Genomic DNA, 22631 nt, shown 5'->3' on the forward strand with positions numbered 1-22631 from the left:
GTATATCAGAAATTGTGTAATAGAATTATTATATTATCTAAAATATTGTCATATAAATACAGTTTACACAGGTTTTATAACAATTTTCTGTATAAATAGCCTATAAAATATATGTTGACAGACAATACATTTCTCAATGTTTGTTTTCTTGGAAAGCTGTGAGTGTTATTATATGATACAATATCAGTACTTGTTTGTATTTACAACATGTCTAAGTCCTATCGCAAACTAATTTCAGCCAGAGTATGGCTGTGGATTGACTGCATTGTTTGTATGGAATGTAAATTAGAAACATTATTGGAATCATTCCACCTAACAAACATACTGTGCAAATAATATTCAAATATATTGTTTTACATAATATCTTATCACAGCACTGGCTGACCACTGGCTTACCAAAATGTCTGACCTTTCATACCATCATAAGAAGGTTTGTGGCGGATGAATCAGAATTAGTTGGGTAACATAGATAATTAAGATGTTTTATTTGCATAATATGCTTATTTGAGATACTTGTCATTAGAATGTATCTCTTTGGACTCTGGTGTTAACAGTTGCACGTCTTCCCTGAGCTGGGGCTCAGTCACTTGGGGCCCAGAGAGGGGAGAGGTCAGGCTTGTCTTTTACATGTCCCTGGTGCTATGCAGAATATCAGAAAGGGAAGAGGACAGAATGGAACATTGTCTTCATAAGTGAATGTGTCTTTACCTATTCTTAAACCATGTGAAGGGATGGCGTGATTAATGGGGAACCAATTACTTGTCTCCACAATGTCTGTGCGCAAGTCACTCCCCTCAGTGAGCTTGTCCAGGAGTGGGATCAAGAGGGGGTTTACATGGGAGTATCTAGAGTTGACAATTGATATATGCCATTGGATGAGTTGGTGTTTTTGTACTATGAAGTACCAGGAACGAGATTAGAACCTCGTCTTGGGGACCAAACTGAACAATAATTTATAGCGAATTCTTCTTTCTGAAATATAAAGTCCCTTTGTGAACTGTTTCTAAGATCTGTGGTTCGTCATGTAGGTTGTGAGGGGTGTATCTTGGCTATAAAAGATCTTTGTACTTTTGTGTAGTCACTTTTCAATGGTTCATTAGAGATAGTGCATCATTGAAAGTCAAGGGCTTTTGCAAAACTCGTATTATTAAAGATGTAGTTTAAGTATAACTCTGACTGGTGTGTGAAGTTTGTAACTCTCCTCATTTGGTAAAGCAGAAATTAGCCACCACAGATTAATGTCCATTCTAGTACTCCAATTGCTAATTCTATGGGTGTTACTCACTGCAGTTGTTGGCCCTTCTCCAGTCACCCACTGTGATGCCTTGGTTGGCACAGGCTTTGGCATAATTTGCCAGGGCCACACACAAACACTGCTGCAGCCCAGTTCCACATGTACACGTTCTCTGGATACAAGCCTGCAAACATGAAGTCACAAATAATTACAAAACATTGTTACATCATCATTTCCTAGTTAAATACAAGGTAAATTCCAATTCAAATATGTATTTTTGTTTGACCTTAATCAATGTATAAAAAGTTCTCAAGATTTGTTGGTATTAGTTAATCCTTGCCTTGTGGTAATTGTCAGTAGGCACGTGATCGTAGCACTTGGCGAAAATCCCATTGGGGTCTCTCAAGGGGTGGCACTTCTCATCTGCAAATATTTCTGAGAGGTAATCGTCCACATGTTAGATTAAGAAACACAAAAACAGAATTAGGATTTTTCCATTTCTACACTATGTCGTATTGCAAGACGCAGTCACATTCCCCTCATTCTTGAAGTCATGTAGACTATGCAATGTACCCAACAAAAAATAGCTATACTATACTATATAAAAGTAACACATTGTCACTACATGCATTATTTTCATAAAGTCATTAAAACAAACTGATTAATTTCCTTCATAAAAAAACCTACTGAACGCATGTGAGAACCTATTTTTTAAGTCATGAAGCCTTCAGAGGGCCTTTACCGTTGTCGGTGTTGATGCAGACTTTAGGTATGTTAACAGGACAGTCCCCTACACTCCAGGACAGCGCAAACGGTTCCGCTGCATTTTCTACAATACCACTGCTTGTGGTGAAATCGTCAGTGGTATCGGTATTGTAGTTTCCACAAAGTCCTAGTAAAAGGAACGTTACCACGTTATTTTACAGTACAGAAATGACCAGATACATGACATCATTTGTTTGTTTACAGGATTCATTCAATGTGACTTAAATACTGATACAACAATGATAATATATAATTACAATGATCATATATAGTGATAATACTGTACAGTGAGGGAAAAAAGTATTTGATCCCGTGCTGATTTTGTACGTTTGCCCACTGACAAAGAAATGATCAGTCTATAATTTTAATGGTAGGTTTATTTGAACAGTGAGAGACAGAATAACAACAACAAAAATCCAGAAAAACGCATGTCAAAAATGTTATAAATTGATTTGCATTTTAATGAGGGAAATAAGTATTTGACCCCCTCTCAATCAGAAAGATTTCTGGCTCCCAGGTGTCTTTTATACAGGTAATGAGCTGAGATTAGGAGCACACTCTTAAAGGGAGTGCTCCTAATCTCAGTTTGTTACCTGCATAAAAGACACCTGTCCACAGATGCAATCAATCAATCAGATTCCAAACTCTCCACCATGTCCAAGACCAAAGAGCTGTCCAAGGATGTCAGAGACAAGATTGTAGACCTACACAAGGCTGGAATGGGCTACAAGACCACCACCAAGCAGCTTGGTGAGAAGGTGACAACAGTTGGTGCGATTATTCGCAAATGGAAGAAACACAAAGAACTGTCAATCTCCCTCGGCCTGGGGCTCCACGCAAGATCTCACCTTGTGGGGTTGCAATGATCATGAGAACGGTGAGGAATCAGCCCAGAACTACACGGGGAGGATCTTATCAATGATCTCAAGGCAGCGGGGACCATAGTCACCAAGAAAACAATTGGTATCACACTACGCCGTGAAGGACTGAAATCCTGCAGCGCCCGCAAGGTCCCCCTGCTCAAGAAAGCACATATACATGCCCGTCTGAAGTTTGCCAATGAACATCTGAATGATTCAGAGGACAACTGGGTGAAAGTGTTGTGGTCAGATGAGACCAAAATGGAGCTCTTTGGCATCAAATCAAGTCGCCGTGTTTGGAGGAGGAGGAATGCTGCCTATGACCCCAAGAACACCATCCCCACCATCAAACATGGAGGTGGAAACATTATGCTTTGGGGATGTTTTTCTGCTAAGGGGACAGGCCAACTTCACCGCATCAATGGGACGATGGACGGGGCCATGTACCGTCAAATCTTGGGTGAGAACCTCCTTCCCTCAGCCAGGGCATTGCAAATGGGTTGTGGATGGGTATTCCAGCATGAGAATGACCCAAAACACACGGCCAAGTCAACAAAGGAGTGGCTCAAGAAGAAGCACATTAAGGTCCTGGAGTGACCTAGCCAGTCTCCAGACCTTAATCCCATAGAAAATCTGTGGAGGGAGCTGAAGGTTCGAGTTGCCAAACGTCAGCCTCGAAACCTTAATAACTTGGAGAAGATCTGCAAAGAGGAGTGGGACAAAATCCCTCATGAGATGTGTGCAAACCTGGTGGCCAACTACAAGAAACATCTGACCTCTGTGATTGCCAACAAGGGTTTTGCCACCAAGGACTAAGTCATGTTTTGCAGAGGGGTCAAATACTTATTTCCCTCATTAAAATGCAAATCATTTTATAACATTTTGTTGTTATTCTGTCTCTCACTGTAAACCTACCATTAAAATTATAGACTGATCATTTCTTTGTCAGTGGTAAAACGTACAAAATCAGCAGGGGATCAAATACTTTTTTCCCTCACTGTATGATGCAAAACCATGATGATGATGAAAACAAAGTACCTTCTGGCATCCCTACTTCACTCTGTGGTAGTGTGATATAGAGCTGGAGGTCTGGAGACATCTGTACTTGGATCTTCATGCCAAAGGATGTCAATACCTGAACATACATGGATGACTGCCAGAACACCATGGCATTGTCTGACTGATGTAGCTCTCGAATTTCCTCTTTCTCAAACTGTACACTGTTGTGAGAGAATCTGTAGGTATTCTGTAAGTGACAAACAAAAAAGTGTTTTAGATGTTGTTGATTATCATAAACAGACTTTGAAAGTAAAGGGGAAGCAAAAGTTACAAGCAGACAAATAGTACCTGGTAAATCTGAAGAAACACGTTTTGGATGGAGGACGTCGTCTCAGAAAAATTGATGGATATCGTCCAATTAAAACCCTGTTTTATTTCATTCATAAAGGATAAGGGAAGTTAGTACTTTAGGTGAAAGTACTGTATGAGTACAACTCAAAATGACCATAGTGCTGTGAGATGATAATCTATTGATTTACCTTAGAGGCCATGTATGTGCATTTACCGGGAAGGGCATACTGTTTCCCATCGAACGTGGTCACAAACTGCCCTTCAATCACACACCTACTAGGGCAGCTGTTCTGAGAGCATATCCACTTGCCATTGTTGCACACACTGTAGAGAAATAAATGAGTATCATGTTACGGTATATCTGATCGGGACAAAATCAATAATTGAACAAATTCAATGAGAAGTCTGACTAGTTCACAAATGACATCCTTTTAACACACAGTGCCTTCGGAAAGTACTCAGACACCTTGACTTTTTCCACATTTTCTTAGGTTACAGACTTACTCTAAAACGTATTAATTTGTTTTTTTTCCTTTATCTATCTACACACAATACCCCATAAAAGCAAAAACAGTTTAGAAATGTTTGCTAATTTATATATATAAAAAAATATATATTACATTTACATAAGTATCCAGACCCTTTACTCAGTACTTTGTTGAAGCACCTTTGGCAGCAATTTCATCCTCGAGTCATCTAAGGTATGATGTTACAAGCTTGGCACACCTGTATTTGGAGAGTTTCTCCCATTCTTCTCTGCAGATCCTCTCTGTCAGGTTGGATGGGCAGAGTCACTGCACAGCTATTTTCAAGTCTCTCCAGAGATGTTCGAACAGGTTCAAGTCTGGGCTCTGGCAGGCCACTCAAGGACATTCAGAGACTTGTCCTGAAGCCACTCTTGCATTATCTTGGCTGTGTGCTTAGGATTGTTGTCCTGTTGGAAGGTGAACCTTCGTCCCAGTCTGAGGTCCTGAGCGCTCTGGAGCAGGTTTTCACCAAGGATCTCTCTGTACTTTGCTCAGTTCATCTTTCCCTCGATCCTGACTAGTCTCCCAGTCTCTGCCGCTGAAAAACAAACACACAGCATGATTCTGCCACCACCATGCTTCACCGTAGGGATGGTCCCAGGTTTCTTCCAGATGTGACATTTGGCATTCTTGGTTTCATCAGACCATAAAATCTTGTTTCTCATGGTCTGAGAGTCTTTAGGTGCCTTTTGGCAAACTCCATGCGGGCTGTCATGTGCCTTTTACTGAGGAGTGGCTTCCATCTGGCTACTACCATAAAGGCCTGATTGATGAAGTGCTGCAGAGATGGTTGTCCTTCTGGAAGGTTCTCCCATATCCATAGAGGAACTCTTGAGCTCTGTCAGTGACCATTAGATTCTTGGTCACCTCCCTGACCAAGGCCCTTCTCTCCCGATTGCTCAGTTTGGCCAGCTCTAGGAAGAGTGTTGGTGGTTCCAAACTTCTTTCATTTAAGAATTATGGAGGCCATTGTGTTCTAGGGGACCTTCAATGCTGCATATATGTTTTGGTACCCTTCCCCAGAGCTGTGCCTTGACACAATCCTGTCTCGGCGCTCTATGGACAATTCCTTCGACCTCATGGCTTGGTTTTTGCTCTGACATGCACTGTCAACTGTGGGACCATATATACACAGTGTGCCTTTCCAAATGATGTCCAATCAATTGAATTCACCCCAGGTGGACTCCAATCAAGTTTTAGAAACATCTCAAGGATGATTAATCAAAACAGGATGCACCTGAGCTCAATTTCAAGTCTCATAGCAAAGGGTTTGAATACTTTAAATAATTCATTTTTATTTTATACATTTGCAAACATTTCTAAAAACCTGTTTTCACTTTGTCATTTTGGGGTATTATGTGTAGATTGTTGAATATTTTTATTTATTTAATTAATTTTAGAATAAGGCTGTAACGTAACAAAATGTGCAAAAAGTCAAGGGGTCTGAATACTTTCCGAAGGCACTGCATACTCTAGTACAATACTTTTGACTAAAACCACATAGTGCTCTGGTCCAAAATAGACTCCTGAGTTCTGATTCTCTCACCAGGTCTGGCATTTTGTTCTGCGTTCTTCCCTAGGTGCATAGTTCTTCTCGGCGTACACACATGGGCAGGCTGACACACTTACACAGTCATGGCCCTCCGCTCGATCGTTCAATACCTCACCTGAAACATAGCCATTTAAAACCCTCATCAACCTTATGTGATTGTAACACTAAAGATAATGTTTAAAATTGTCTCCTGGCAGATTGCGTAATATGTGACGGTAATCTTAAAAGCAGTGCAGATCTGCTTGCTAAGACATTGTCTGCTCAGTTACAATTAATATTTTAAAGAAACCTTTTACACTTTAGACTACACTTGAAACAGTGTTTCTCCGGATGACAGTGTAAGGCCTACCTTGGGGGCAGACACAGGTGCTGGTGATGTCCTGATCATTGGTTCTAGGGGCTGGGTTGGAACAGGTGGGAACAAACGCATCACCCTGCTCCTCAAAGTGTAGTTCTCCTGGGCAACTGAACTCAGCTGTTTCACAACAGACAGACACACACGTCTTTAAGAATTTGTTAAAGACATTAAAGACAAAATTACTTTAACAAGATTAATAGTCATTATAATGTGTTATAGCTGTTCATAACATATTTATAACCTAACAGCTTTTTTCTGAACTGATTTACTTACGGCAGTGTGTCAAGGTCCTCCAAGCATAGCTGGTCTGACACCGATGGGCAATTTCTTTGTAGAACGCACATCCTACATAATGCTCTTTTTCATATCCATAAATATTCTCTTCACAAAGAGTTATGTATTTGCTTGTGTTAGCCTGCAGACATTCAATGTAGTTGGAGAAGAACTTCTGACAGACCTATTAAATAATACATAATACATACAGTACATCATACTGTAAAACACTAGTGCAGACTTCAAAACAGTATAACCTATGTTACAGCAACATGGCATTATCTATATAGAAATATTAACATCAAGAAAACATATTAACATCAAGAAAATTGTAGGGTTCTGTGTCTTAGATCCATTCATTACCATTCACCAGACGTCTAGTGTTATTTACCAAGCCATAACCTTGAGGCCAAGCACGCAATACCAGAGACCCCAAGTAGTGATACTAGTATTTTACCACCAGATTCAAACGGTGGTCCACATCCAAAATAGCACTCTATTACTTATTTAGTGATCCAAAAGAAGTGGGGTGTCATTTGGGACGTAGAACATAATTCAGGAAATGTACCGTGCTCTTAGTGCGGAGGGAGTCCATGGTCTGGCACCCGTCCTCTGAAAGAACACTCTCTGCAATCAATCGCTGACGGTCATCTAATTTTGCAGGAAAATATAGAGTAGGTAGTACACTGAAGTGTAGTTAAAGTGCAGTTTACAGCAAGAAGTGTAGTTAGCGCACAGCTAACAGCAAGAAGTGCAGTTAGCGCCCAGACAATTGATATTCAAGAGGCTGTTCACTGTATTTTTCTCCATACTGCATTTTGCAGATTACTTAGACAATCCATATGTACAGTACAACGATATATATATATATATATATATACTGTACCAGTACACAGTACCAGTCAAAAGTTTGGCCACACCTACAGTAAGGGTTTTTCTTTATTTTTACTATTTTCTACATTGTAGAATAATAGTGAAGACATCAAAACCATGAAATAACACATATGGAATCATGTAGTAACCAAAAAAGTGTTAAACAAATCAAAAAATAATTTAGATTTTAGATTCTTCACAATCACCTGAGATGGTTTGGGATGAGTTGGACCGCAGAGTGAAGGAAAAGCAGCCAACAAGTGATCAGCATATGTGGGAACTCCTTCAAGACTGTTGGAAAAGCATCCCAGGTGAAGCTGGTTGAGAGTGTGCAAAGCTGTCATCAAGGCAAAGGGTGGCTACTTTGAAGAATCTCAAATATAAAATATATTTTGAATTGTTTAACCCTTTTTTTTACTACATATGTGTTTTTTACTACATATGTTTCCATATGTGTTATTTCATAATATTGATGTCTTCACTATTATTCTACAATTTAGAAAATAGTAAAAATAAAGAAAAACCCTTGAATGAGTAGGTGTTTTCACTGTTACTGTATATATTTAGAAGAGGTACAAAAAATATGTTTTTAAGGTAATCGACCTGCTATATCTGGTCGTCCACAGAGTCCAGTCATTCCAAGGACTAGCTCCTGCTCCAGTTGCACCTGTTAGAGGACAGACCAGGGACCAGTCAATCAGTTATGTATTAATAGGTCATCTCGGCACCAGAAACCTAATCAAATTTGTTAAGGATAGCATGAGAGATTAAATAATAGGTAACAACAATGTATTTGAAGCTGTTCATGGATCAGTCACCCAGAGAGAGTCGATGCCCACGCTCACACTGCTCCAGATGACAGACAGAGGTAGAACAGTGCTCCTCAGCTTGGTGTTGATACCGTACTGGAACACATGTTGATAGGTGTGATCGTAGGGAAGGGACACCCTGTTACAAACACGTCATAATCAATCGTCATCAATCATCATCATCCTCTTCCTCAATGCCAAGTAGGTTAATGATCATTTTAGACTGTATATTTTGCTCTCAGATTAATGATGTATGTAACTGCATTACGCAAGAGACTATAGAAAGATCACCTTGGTGCATTTGAAGGTAACCAGATTCATCCATTCATTATTTTCGCTTAGAGCTAGCAGTTTATGTAAGATAATTACAGTTACAAGTAATCACAGACGTCAAAAAACTGTGAAGGACAGACATTTCACTATTCAATGTAATCACTTGCTTTGAAGTAATAGTGTAATTGGCAGTATCACAGACCACGATTAAAAATCACATTCAATACAGGATACATACATCCATCCACTGAACATGTTTTAAATCCAGCTTTACAGTTAACTTTATCTGGATCTTGAAGACCCACTCCTGAACTGTGTTATGCATGATTTTATATGAAAAGTGACTATTTCAGGAACTTTGCAACTACCCCTTTATGTGTTATCTGTTTTTTTTATGAGTAAATAATTAGACATAATTTAGCCATTTATTAAAATAGCATAAAATAGAGTAAATAAAAACAAACATTCTCTGCTCGACGAAGATGGTTCCATTGTACAGAATCCGGGTCTGGATCTTGTTAACGTTGATCTCGATATATTCCAGCAGGCCGTTTTCACCTCGACGCATGGTGATGTCACAGTCCACCCGGTTGTGAGTAAAACGTGTCAGCGTGAACGGACAGGTGGAGCGGACGTAGAATACCGTTCCGTTGAACATCTGGACGACTCCACTGCCGAAGGTCTTACACACATCTGGAAACAAACAGAGAAGAGTCAAAAGTCTGCTGCAGTAATAAATCTACATAGAAAAACTGAATTTAAAGGGAAACTCTGTCACTTTTCATCCTTTTTAATTGTCTTGAACATTTAAGTTGAGTAGAGTTCAGTAGAGTTAATGTTATGTATGCATTAGTGTCACGATTTCTGCCGAAGTCGATGCCCCTCCTTGCTCGGGTGGTGCTCGGCGGTCGACGTCACCGGTCTTCTAGCCATCATTGATCAGTTTTTCATTTTCCATTGGTTTTGTCTTGTCTTCCTACACACCTGTTTCCAATCCCATTAATTACATGTTGTGCGTTTAACCCTCTGTTTCCCCTCATGTCCTTGTCGGTGATTGTTTGTGATACATATGATGACCGTTACAGACGGGTTATGTTTACCCATGTTATTTTGTACTTTGGTTTTGGAGTTTGTTTTGTCATTAAATACTCCAGTTTAACCAATTTGGTTTCTCCTGCGCCTGATTTCCCTGCCACCTGCATACACGATTATGACAATTAGATATAATTTAATTTCCAAAGCCATTGTTAAATAATCTTGGCTAGCCAAGCAATGTGTTGCTTGCTACAGTGGTTCTTTCTTTAAAAGTTTTGAGCTTATGCCGCGACCGTTTGTGGTAGATAGTGGCAGATTATGGTAAATTGCGTCATTCTGGCAACAATGGCTGACACTTTAATAACGTGCAATAGAATTCTCTTTCACGCCGCAAGCTGTGCTACAGTACGTAACTTTTAAAGGAAGAACCACTGTATCTAACTAACCTAGCTAGCTTTAGTGAGGGTTGGGTGTCTCTGATAGAACTGGCTAGCTAGCTAGCTAGATTATTTCTAGCAAAAAAAATTATCAAAATGTTCCCTCCTGCAGTGGATTGTTCTGGTCTGGCACCTCAGCTGCCTATGGACAGACCCCAGTCAATGTAAGTAGTCTTTTTTATCATTTATCTAGCTAGTTCCGAGTGAAATTAAAATATGTTCATGACAATTAAGCCCTTATTTATTCTTAATCTTGTGTGGAATTGTTTCTCTGACTCTGTCTCTTCATTCTCCACAGGGTAACTGTTAACTTGCGACTCGGAAATGAACACTGGAGGTGAAGGAATCTGCATTGTAAGTATACATTTTACGTTAAAATACGTAATTTTCAAATACAGAACGCTACTCACTCTGCGCTTTGGTCCAATCATTCTAACGAATGTGACAGAATATCCCATCCGATCAGGACCAAGCAGCGTGACCAGGTGAAGGAGTCCTGGACTTCGGAGGAAAGCCAGGAGTGGAGGACATCCTGGATGTGGGACAAAATCATGGCAGGAGACAGAAGCTTGCCATGGAAGCAGGCGGAGGCAGCGAAGGAACATCAACGATGACTCCGGGATTCGCAACCACGACAAAAGCCCGAGAGACAGCCCCAAAAAGTTTTTTTGGGGGGGCACATGGAGTGGTCGGCGAGGCCAAGGGGCCAGTCGGAGAGCGAAGAGGAATATTAAGGGGAAATCAGAGTCCGTTGAGGAGATATTGGATAAATTGGAGGAGAGTGAACGGAGGGGAGATTTAGAGACTTTCGAGGAATTGTTGGATAAATTGGAGGAGAGTGAAGAGAGAGAGAGCTGTTGGTCTGGCGAAGTATGCACGGCATTCGCCCTGAGGAGCGTGTTAGATGTCCAATGCCACCTTTGTCAGCTCCCTGTACTCGTCCTGAGAAGTGTGTTAAAGTTCCGGTACAATTGAGGCCGGCTATACGCACCAGGTCTCCAATGCGCCTTCACAGCCCAGTACGTCCTGTGTCGCCTCCTCGCACTCTCCCTGAAGTTCGTGTCCCCAGTCCGGTGCGTCCTGTGCCTGTTCCTCGCACTCTCCCTGAAGTTCGTGTCCCCAGTCCGGTGCGTCCTGTGCCTGTTCCTCGCACTCTCCCTGAAGTTCGTGTCCCCAGTCCGGTGCGTCCTGTGCCTGTTCCTCGCACTCTCACTGAAGTTCGTGTCCCCAGTCCGGTGCGTCCTGTGCCTGTTCCTCGCACTCTCCCTGAAGTTCGTGTCCCCAGTCCGGTGCGTCCTGTGCCTGTTCCTCGCACTCTCCCTGAAGTTCGTGTCCCCAGTCCGATGCGTGCTGTGCCTGTTCCTCGCACTCTCCCTGAAGTGCGTGTCACCAGTCCGGTGCTACCTGTACCGGTCCCACGTATCAGGCCTCCAGTGCGCCTTCACAGCCCAGTTCGTCCTGTGCCAGCTCCTCGCACTTGTCCTGAAGTGCGTGTCACTAGTCCGGTGCCACCTGTAGCGGTCCCACACTTCAGGCCTCCAGTGCGCCTTCCCAGTCCAGTACGTCCTGTGACTGCTCCTCACACTCGCCCTGAAGTGCGTGTCACCAGTCTGGTGCCACCTGTCCCGGCTTCACGCACTAGGCCTCCAGTGTGCCTGCCCAGTCCAGTATGTCCTGTGCCTGCTCCTCTCACTCTCCCTGAAGTGCGTGTCACCAGTCCAGTGCCACCTGTCCCGGCTCCACGCACTAGGCCTCCAGTTCGCCTGCCCAGTCCAGTACATCCTGTGCCTGCTCCTTGCACTCGCCCTGAAGTGCGTGTCACCAGTCTGGTGCCACCTGCGCCGGTCCCACGCACCAGGCCTCCAGCGACAGTCTGCAGTCCAGAGCCTCCAGCGACGGTCGGCAGTCCAGAGCCTCCAGCGACGATTCAACAATGAAACAAGTTATTTGGGCCAATAAAATATGATTTTTGAAAGCACTCCTTGTGTCACGACTTCCACCGAAGTCGGCTCCTCTCCTTGTTCGGGCGGCGATCGACGTCACCGGCTTTCTAGCCATCGCCGCTCCACTTCTCATATTCCATTAGTTTTGTCTTGTTCCATTATACACCTGGTTTTCATTCCATAATTACTGCATGTATTTAGTCCTCTGTTACCCTCCATTGTCTTTGTGTGTAATTGTTTGTTAGTTATGTGGATTATTGTCAGGCGCTTTACATTTGCTATGTTCCGTGTTTTTGGCATGTTATTGTTTTTATGTGCTGTCATTTTTAGAACGGAATTAAAGTGTGCCTGTTCACTACACTCTGCTCTCCTACACCTGACTTCACCTCCCGTACACACCCTTGACACCTTGTCCATCATGCTATTGTGATTTTGTGCTGAACTTTGTAGTTTTATGAATTGTATTTTAATGTAGCCTAGCCACGGTATGTAAGTTAAAAAGCTACATTTTCCATTAATTTAATTACATGGCAACATATATTTATGAAATATTTTTTGGAATATATTTTACTAGCTACCACAACATGCTGTCAAAATGTATTTCCACACCACGAATTTAAATATATAAATATACATGCAGAAATATATAAAAATTGCCAATTTTGCAATATGTCAATATATTTATGTACATTTAAATATATGTAAATATAAAGCTTAAAGATATATTTAGATATCTATAATTTACATATGTATAATTAAATACATTTACATACAGATTGTAAAAAAATATGTCTATATATTATTTTTCAGTATGAGCAATCTAAAGTTTGAAAAACAGTGATTTTCAAGCACTATGAAATTCATGAGGACGTGGGGAGCAAGAAAATACCATGCAGGTTTTGAAACTCACCGTTTTTCTTACTTGTAATTCTACCCTGTGAAGCATTTTTTAGGACCTTTCTTACAGTATCCTTTTAACCACAGATCATAGAAACTTACCGTTTCACATATGTAGACTGGTTTGGTGCTGGAGTTAATGAATATGAGGTTGAAAAGTGTCGGAGTTGCCCTTTATGGGCCGGTTTCCCAGACACGGATTAAGTCTGGTCGAGGACTAAAAATCATTCTCAATGGAGATTCTCCAATGAAAGAGCTTTTTAGTCCAGGACTGGGCTTAATCTGTGTCTGGGAAACTGGCCTTCTATGTATATGTAATTTAGAGGAAGGTAATTTACTTACTTTGATGGGTATCAGAGGTTGAAACAGAACCAACTGGGCCTAGAACTGGAAATAACAAAATATGAATATGCCAGCCCATCCATACGCAAAATGGAGTACAATTCTGTACAGTAATAACTCATTTTACCATATATACATTTGCAGTGGGGACAATCAGTTAATCCGGATAAAAATGCATAAAAAAATGATCACAGTCAAGTTTCAAAGAAGACCTACTGTACCTGAGACAAGAGAAAGTAAGACAGCTACCAGAATCCACCCTGGAGGAACCATGCTCCCTAGCTCACCAGTCTTAACGAGAGACAGAGAGAGAGACAGTGTGACAGAACCACAGGACAATTCACTAAACTGCCCTTGTCTCTGGTCTTTTATACCCTTCTCTGACCCACCTGCATTGAAAAGACCAGGAAATTAACCAAAGATTAAACATTCAACTCATTCCCCCACCGAGTCCCTATAGAGTTAATAGCCATCCCTTTCCAGTTAAAACTTTTCCTGCATATCACCTTACAGTGGGTGTATTTTCATTTCTTTGGACATTTTAAACTAATGACATCCAATCCTCTATCAGGGCCATGTTCAGTAAGCTAACATTGTTAAACTTTCATGAATACAGCTGTTGTGTGACAATGTTGTGTGACGTTTCTATCTGAACGTCACACAACATTGTGTTCTCCAGCTGAATGTATGGAGCGATTTCAGTGCCAATAGAAATTGTATTTGAATTCCATAATTTTGAATTTCTATTATGGTATTGAAATTGAATTAATATTTTATATTATAACTTTAGTGCCTTGTTGCAAACAGGATGCATGTTTTGGAATATTTTTTATTCTTGCTACACACATTGTTGTAAGGATGGTCGGACCAAGATGCAGCGTGGGGTAGGTTAATCATATTTATCAACTTCTCTAGGGTGGGGGCAGTATTTTGACGTCCGGATGAAAGGCGTGCCCAAATTAAACTGCCTGCTACTCCGACTCAGAAGGTAGGATATGCATATTATTAATGGATTTGGATAGAAGACACTCTGAAGTTTCTAAAACTGTTTGAATTATGTCTGTGAGTATAACAGAACTCATATGGCAGGCAAAACCCTGAGAAAAATCAAACCAGGAAGTGGGAAATCTGAGGCTTTAGTATTTTCAAGTGATTGCCTATCTAGCACACATTTTGCACTTCCTAAGGCTTCCACTAGATGTCAACAGTCGTTAGAAAGTTGTTTGAGGCTTCTATGGTGAACAGAGAGCGAACAAAGGAAGTTTGACGTTGTTGACTTAGGAAAGCACATGAGTTCATTGGCGCGCGTTCACGTGAGAGGTAGCTGTGTTCCATTACATTTTTCAAGACATTGGACTCGTCCGGTTGGAATATTATTGAAGTTTTATGTTAAAAAGGCCCTGAAGATTGATGCTATACATCGTTTGACATGTTTCTACAAACATAAATATACTTTCGTCGTGAAATTTTTGGTGCGCTTCCTACATTTGGAGTAGCTTACTGAACGCGCAAACAACAAGGAGGTATTTGGACATAAATTATGGACTTTATCGAACAAAACAACATTTATTGGGGACCTAGGATTCCTGGGAGTGCATTCTGATGAAGATCATCAAAGGTAAGTGAATATTTATAATGCTATTTATGATTTTAGATGACTCCAAAATGGCGGGTAACTTTATTGCCTGCTGTTGTTTTCTGAGCGCCGTACTCAGATTATTGCAAAGTGTGCTTTCCCCGTGAAGCTTTTTTGAAATCTGTCACAGCGGTTGCATTAAGGAGATGTTAATCTATAATTCTTTGAATAACAGTTTAATATTTTATCAACGTTTATAATGAGTATTGCAATAAATTGATGTGCTCATTCCCCGGCGGTTTTTGAAGTAAAAACATTTCTGAACATTACGGGCCAATGTAAAATGGGGTTTTTGGATATAAACATGAACTTTATCGAGCAAAACATACATGTATTATGTAACATGAAGTCCTATGAGTGCCATCTGATGAAGATCATCAAAGGTTAGTGCTTAATGTTAGCTGTATTTCTGGTTTTTGTGACGCCTCTTCTTGCTTGGAAAATGGCTGTGTGGCTTTTCTTGTTTAGGTGGTGTCCTAACATAATCTAATGTTTTGCTTTCGTCGTAAAGCCTTTTTGAAATCGGACAATGTGGTTTGATTAACGAGAGTCTTATCTATAAACTGGTGTATAATACTTGTATGTGTAAGAAATTTGAATTATGAGATTTTGGTTGTTTTGAATTTGCCGCCCTGCTATTTCACTGGCTGTTGAATAGTGTGTCGCAGGTGGGACGGTCATGTCCCACATACCCAAGAGAGGTTAATGATAACCAGCAACAAAACAAGAAAGAGAAACCAATGAAACATAAAGCCTTGTAGGGCTCAACAGCAACACTACAAATACAAGATCCGCCAGGGACTCTGGGATCATCACTGGAGGCTTCGGGCCATGGACGATCACTGGAGACTCGGGCCATGGATCATCACTGGAGGCGTCGGGCCACGGATCATCACTGGAGGCTTCGGGCCACGGATCATCACTGGAGGCTCTGGACCGCAGACCGTTGCTGGAGACTCCGGACTGGGAACCCTCGCTGTAGGCTCCGGACTGGGAGCCCTTGCAGGAGGATCTGGACTGGGAACCCTCGCAGGAGGCTCTAGACTGCAGACAGTCGCTGGAGGCTCTGGACTGCAAACTGTCGCTGGAAGCTCTGGACTGCAGACTGTCACTGGAGGCTCCAGCCTGGGATCCCTCGCTGGAGGCTCTGGACTAGGAACCCTTGCTGAAGGCTCTGGACTAGGAACCCTCGCAGGAGTCTTTGGACTGCAGACTGTCGCTGGAGGCTCTGGACTGCAGACTGTCGCTGGAGGCTCCGGCCTGGGATCCCTCGCTGGAGGCTCTGGACTAGGAACCCTCACTGGAGGCTCTGGACTAGGAACCCTCGCAGGAGGCTCTGGACTGCAGACTGTCGCTGGAGGCTTTGGACTGCAGACTGTTGCTGGAGGCTCTGGCCTGGGGTCCCTCGCTGGAGGCTCTGGACTAGGAACCCTCACTGGAGGCTCTGGACTAGGAACCCTCGCTGGACACTCTGGACTAGGAACCCTCGCAGAAGGCTCTGGGCTGCAGACTGTCACTGGAGGCTCTGGCCTGGGATCCCTCGCTGGAGGCTCTGGACTGGGATCTCTCGCTGGAGGCTCTGGACTAGGAACCCTCGCAGGAGGCTCTGGACTGAAGACTGTTGCTGGAGGCTTTGGACTGCAGACTGTCGCTGGAGGCTCTGGCCTGGGATCCCTCGCTGGAGGCTCTGGACTAGGAACCCTCACTGGAGGCTCTGGACTAGGAACCCTCGCTGGACACTCTGGACTAGGAACCCTCGCAGAAGGCTCTGGGCTGCAGACTGTCACTGGAGGCTCCGGCCTGGGATCCCTCGCTGGAGGCTCTGGACTGGGATCTCTCACTGGAGGCCCTGGACTAGGAACCCTCGCAGGAGGCTCTGGACTGCAGACTGTCGCTGGAGGCTCTGGACTGCAGACTGTTGCTGGAGGCTCCGGCCTGGGATCCCTCGCTGGAGGCTCTGGACTGGGATCTCTCGCTGGAGGCTCTGGACTAGGAACTCTCACTGGAGGCTCTGGACTAGGAACCCTCGCTGGACACTCTGGACTAGGAACCCTTGCAGAAGGCTCTGGGCTGCAGACTGTCACTGGAGGCTCCGGCCTGGGATCCCTCGCTGGAGGCTCTGGACTGGGATCCCTCGGTGGAGGCTCTGGACTAGGAATCCTCGCTGGAGGCTCTGGACTAGGAACCCTCGCTGGAGGCTCTGGACTAGGAACCCTTGCAGGAGGCTCTGGACTAGGAACCCTCGCTGGACACTCTGGACTAGGAATCCTCGCTGGAGGCTCTGGACTAGGAACCCTCACTGGAGGCTCTGGACTAGGAACCCTCGCAGGAGGCTCTGGACTGTAGACTGTCGCTGGAGGCTTTGGACTGCAGACTGTCGCTGGAGGCTCTGGCCTGGGATCCCTCGCTGGAGGCTTTGGACTAGGAACCCTCACTGGAGGCTCTGGACTAGGAACCCTCGCTGGACACTCTGGACTAGGAACCCTCGCAGAAGGCTCTGGGCTGCAGACTGTCACTGGAGGCTCCGGCCTGGGATCCCTCGCTGGAGGCTCTGGACTGGGATCTCTCGCTGGAGGCTCTGGACTAGGAACCCTCGCAGGAGGCTCTGGACTGCAGACTGTAGCTGGAGGCTTTGGACTGCACACTGTCGCTGGAGGCTCTGGCCTGGGATCCCTCGCTGGAGGCTCTGGACTAGGAACCCTCACTGGAGGCTCTGGACTAGGAACCCTCGCTGGACACTCTGGACTAGGATCCCTCGCAGAAGGCTCTGGGCTGCAGACTGTTACTGGAGGCTCCTGCCTGGGATCCCTCGCTGGAGGCTCTGGACTGGGATCTCTCGCTGGAGGCTCTGGATTAGGAACCTTCGCAGGAGGCTCTGGACTGCAGACTGTCGCTGGAGGCTCTGGACTGCAGACTGTCGCTGGAGGCTCTGGCCTGGGATCCCTCGCTGGAGGCTCTGGACTAGGAACCCTCACTGGAGGCTCTGGACTAGGAACCCTCACTGGACACTCTGGACTAAGAACCCTCGCAGAAGGCTCTGGGCTGCAGACTGTCACTGGAGGCTCCGGCCTGGGATCCCTCACTGGAGGCTCTGGACTGGGATCTCTCGCTGGAGGCTCTGGACTAGGAACTCTCACTGGAGGCTCTGGACTAGGAACCCTCGCTGGACACTCTGGACTAGGAACCCTTGCAGAAGGCTCTGGGCTGCAGACTGTCACTGGAGGCTCCGGCCTGGGATCCCTCACTGGAGGCTCTGGACTGGGATCCCTCGCTGGAGGCTCTGGACTAGGAATCCTCGCTGGAGGCTCTGGACTAGGAACCCTCGCTGGAGGCTCTGGACTAGGAACCCTCGCAGGAGGCTCTGGACTAGGAACCCTCGCAGAAGGCTGTGGGCTGCAGACTGTCACTGGAGGCTCCGGCCTGGGATCCCTCACTGGAGGCTCTGGACTGGGATCTCTCGCTGGAGGCTCTGGACTAGGAACTCTAACTGGAGGCTCTGGACTAGGAACCCTCGCTGGACACTCTGGACTAGGAACCCTCGCCGAAGGCTCTGGGCTGCAGACTGTCACAGGAGGCTCCGGCCTGGGATCCCTCGCTGAAGGCTCTGGACTGGGATCTCTCGCTGGAGGCTCTGGACTAGGAAATCTCACTGGAGGCTCTGGACTAGGAACCCTCGCTGGACACTCTGGACTAGGAACCCTTGCAGAAGGCTCTGGGCTGCAGACTGTCACTGGAGGCTCCGGCCTGGGATCCCTCGCTGGAGGCTCTGGACTGGGATCCCTCGGTGGAGGCTCTGGACTAGGAACCCTTGCAGAAGGCTCTGGACTAGGAACCCTCGCAGGAGGCTTTGGACTACAGACTGTCGCTGGAGGCTCTGGACTGCAGACTGTCACTGGAGGCTCCGGCCTGGGATCCCTCGCTGGAGGCTCTGGACTAGGAACCCTCACTGGAGGCTCTGGACTAGGAACCCTGGCAGGAGGCTCTGGACTGTAGACTCTCGCTGGAGGCTTTGGACTGCAGACTGTTGCTGGAGGCTCTGGCCTGGGATCCCTCGCTGGAGGCTCTGGACTAGGAACCCTCACTGGAGGCTCTGGACTAGGAACCCTCGCTGGACACTCTGGACTAGGAACCCTCGCAGAAGGCTCTGGGCTGCAGACTGTCACTGGAGGCTCCGGCCTGGGATCCCTCGCTGGAGGCTCTGGACTGGGATCTCTCGCTGGAGGCTCTGGACTAGGAACTCTCACTGGAGGCTCTGGACTAGGAACCCTCGCTGGACACTCTGGACTGCAGACTGTAGCTGGAGGCTTTGGACTGCAGACTGTCGCTGGAGGCTCTGGCCTGGGATCCCTCGCTGGAGGCTCTGGACTAGGAAACCTCACTGGAGGCTCTGGACTAGGAATCCTCGCTGGACACTCTGGACTAGGAACCCTCGCAGAAGGCTCTGGGCTGCAGACTGTCACTGAAGGCTCCGGCCTGGGATCCCTCGCTGGAGGCTCTGGACTGGGATCTCTCGCTGGAGGCTCTGGACTAGGAACCCTCGCAGGAGGCTCTGGACTGCAGACTGTCGCAGGAGGCTCTGGACTGCAGACTGTCGCTGGAGGCTCTGGCCTGGGATCCCTCGCTGGAGGCACTGGACTAGGAACCCTCACTGGAGGCTCTGGACTAGGAACCCTCGCTGGACACTCTGGACTAGGAACCCTCGCAGAAGGCTCTGGGCTGCAGACTGTCACTGGAGGCTCCGGCCTGGGATCCCTCGCTGGAGGCTCTGGACTGGGATCTCTCGCTGGAGGCTCTGGACTAGGAATTCTCACTGGAGGCTCTGGACTAGGAACCCTCGCTGGACACTCTGGACTAGGAACCCTTGCAGAAGGCTCTGGGCTGCAGACTGTCACTGGAGGCGCCGGCCTGGGATCCCTCGCTGGAGGCTCTGGACTGGGATCCCTCGCTGGAGGCTCTGGACTAGGAATCCTCACTGGAGGCTCTGGACTAGGAACCCTCGCTTGAGGCTCTGGACTAGGAACCCTCGCAGGAGGCTCTGGACTAGGAACCCTCGCTGGACACTCTGGACTAGGAACCCTCGCAGAAGGCTCTGGGCTGCAGACTGTCACTGGAGGCTCCGGCCTGGGATCCCTCACTGGAGGCTCTGGACTGGGTTCTCTCGCTGGAGGCTCTGGACTAGGAACTCTCACTGGAGGCTCTGGACTAGGAACCCTCGCTGAAGGCTCTGGGCTGCAGACTGTCACAGGAGGCTCCGGCCTGGGATCCCTCGCTGGAGGCTCTGGACTGGGATCCCTCGCTGGAGGCTCCGGACTGGGAAACCTCGCTGTAGGCTCCAGACTGGGAACCCTTGCAGGAGGCTCTGGACTGGGAACCCTCGCTGGAGGCTCTGGACCGCTGACCATCACTGGAGGCTCTGGACCGCAGACCGTCGCTGGAGGCTCTGGACTGCAGACGTCGCTGGAGGTCTGGTGCTTGGAGTGGGCATAGGACGTACCGGGCTGGGGAGACGCACAGGCGGCCTGGTGCGTGGAGCTGGCACAGGACATACCGGGCTGGGGAGACGCACAGGAGGCCTGGTGCGTGGAGCTGGCACAGGACGTACCGGGCTGGGGAGATGAACAGGAGGCCTGGTGCGTGGAGCTGGCACAGGATGTACCGGGCTGGGGAGACGCACAGGAGGCCTGGTGCGTGGAGCTGGCACAGGACGTACCGGGCTGTGGAGGCGCACTGGAGGTCTGGAGCGTGGAGCTGGCACAACGTGTCCTGGACAGATAACACGCTCCTCAAAGCGAGTGCGGAGAGCTGGCACAGGACGTGCAGGGCTGGGGAGGCGTACTGGAGACTTGGTGCGTGGGGCCGGCACAGTCTTCACCAGATGGCTAGCACGCTCCCCGGGACGAGTACGGAGAGCTGACTCAGGTGGCATTAAACTGAGGACACACTCCTAAGGGCGAATGTCGTTCCTCATGCACCAACACAACAGCTCTCTCATAACTCTCTCCTCCAATTTCCCCATTAACTCCTTAACTGTCTCTGATTCACTCCCTTCACTCCCCTCCAAGGTTCACCTTCCTCTCCCAGACTGGCTCTGGTTCTCTCCTTGGCTCCTCCGACCACCCCGTGTGGACTGGCTCTGGTTCACACCTCGGTACCGCCGACCACCCCGTGTGCCCCCCCATTTTCTTTGGAGGCTGCCTCTCGGGCTTCCTATGTCGTCGCCGCGAGACCCGATGTCGTCGCCTTTCCTCCTTCGCTGCTTCCATGGCAGGCTTTTGTCTCCTGGCATTATTTTGTCCCAAGTCCAGGATGTCCTCCACTCCTGGCTTTCCTCCCAGGCCCAGGATCCCTGCTCCTCCTGGGCACGCTGCTTGGTCCGTGGGTGGTGGGATCTTCTGTAACGCACGTCGTTGTAAGGATGGTCGGACCAAGATGCAGTGTGGGGTAGGTTAATCATATTTATTAATGATAACCAGCAACAAAACAATAACGAGAAACCAACAAAACGTACAGCCTTGTAGGGCTCAACAGCAACAATACAAAAACAAGATCCCACAAACAACAGGTGGGAAAAGGCTGCCTAAATATGATCCCCAATCAGAGACAACGATAGACAGCTGTCTCTGATTGGGAACCATACCAGGCCAACATAGAAATACAAAAAACTAGAGTACCCACCCTAGTCACACCCTGACCTAACCAAAATAGAGAATTAAAAGGCTCTCTAAGGTCAGGGCGTGACAATTCTGTACAGACTCCCATTTTTACAAGGTTAGTATTGTGGAGTAACTACAATGTGGATTATCCATCCTACGTTTTCTCCTATCACAACCATTAAACTCTATAACTGTTTTAAAGTGAACAAGTTGAGGAATGCTATGATTCCAACTGATGGTTCCATGTCATATACCCTTATAAAAGATTATATCATGAAGGAGAGGCAATGCATGATCGAATTTCACCAAGTAGAAAGGTAAGAGGTAGAAAGGATGCTGTTGTCTCTTTTGGATGACAAGTCACCTGGTACAGATAATCTTGACGCCAAATTGCTTAGAGTTACAGCTAACCAAATACCCCAATCTCTCATATGTTTAGTAAGTGCTTGATGTATGGGGTGTGCCTAGAAGTCTGGAAAGAGTCAAAGGTTATTCCACTACATAAGGATAGAAATTCTGCATTCACTAGTCCTAATAGTCGTCCTATAAGCTTGCTGCCTGTATTAAGTAAATTATTGGAAAAAATTGAATCTGTACAAATAAAGGATTATGTCTCATGCAATGGTCTGATAACTGGTTTCCAGCATGCATACAAAGAAGGGCATTCTACGAGTACGGCCTTAGCACAAATGACAGATGATTGGTTAAAGAGCATGGATGACAGGAAGTTAGTTGGTGCAGTGTTGCTAGATTTAAGCGCTGCTTTTGATGTAATTTATCATGAACGGTTACTAGGTAAACTCAAATGTTATGG

General features: G+C 46.1%; 1 protein-coding gene across 1 annotated transcript in view; it reads right to left on the reverse strand.

The window, feature by feature from the left end:
* The window catches only part of LOC115180194 (mucin-19-like), a 57909-nt gene that overhangs the window by 23136 nt on the left and 12142 nt on the right, over nucleotides 1-22631 (reverse strand). Inside the window, exons 2-16 of the mRNA XM_029742090.1 lie at nucleotides 13750-13819; nucleotides 13529-13573; nucleotides 9339-9567; nucleotides 8611-8740; nucleotides 8396-8459; nucleotides 7488-7570; nucleotides 6920-7103; nucleotides 6638-6763; nucleotides 6283-6403; nucleotides 4398-4533; nucleotides 4207-4284; nucleotides 3898-4105; nucleotides 1977-2126; nucleotides 1575-1669; nucleotides 1286-1418 (exon numbers count right to left, since the gene is read on the reverse strand). Coding sequence (XP_029597950.1) covers nucleotides 1286-1418; nucleotides 1575-1669; nucleotides 1977-2126; nucleotides 3898-4105; nucleotides 4207-4284; nucleotides 4398-4533; nucleotides 6283-6403; nucleotides 6638-6763; nucleotides 6920-7103; nucleotides 7488-7570; nucleotides 8396-8459; nucleotides 8611-8740; nucleotides 9339-9567; nucleotides 13529-13573; nucleotides 13750-13819 — 1852 coding nt within the window. The remainder of the gene's footprint in view (nucleotides 1-1285; nucleotides 1419-1574; nucleotides 1670-1976; nucleotides 2127-3897; nucleotides 4106-4206; nucleotides 4285-4397; nucleotides 4534-6282; nucleotides 6404-6637; nucleotides 6764-6919; nucleotides 7104-7487; nucleotides 7571-8395; nucleotides 8460-8610; nucleotides 8741-9338; nucleotides 9568-13528; nucleotides 13574-13749; nucleotides 13820-22631) is intronic.

Source organism: Salmo trutta, chromosome 40 (assembly GCF_901001165.1).
Source record: "Salmo trutta chromosome 40, fSalTru1.1, whole genome shotgun sequence".
In the NCBI taxonomy this organism is placed as follows: domain Eukaryota; kingdom Metazoa; phylum Chordata; class Actinopteri; order Salmoniformes; family Salmonidae; genus Salmo; species Salmo trutta.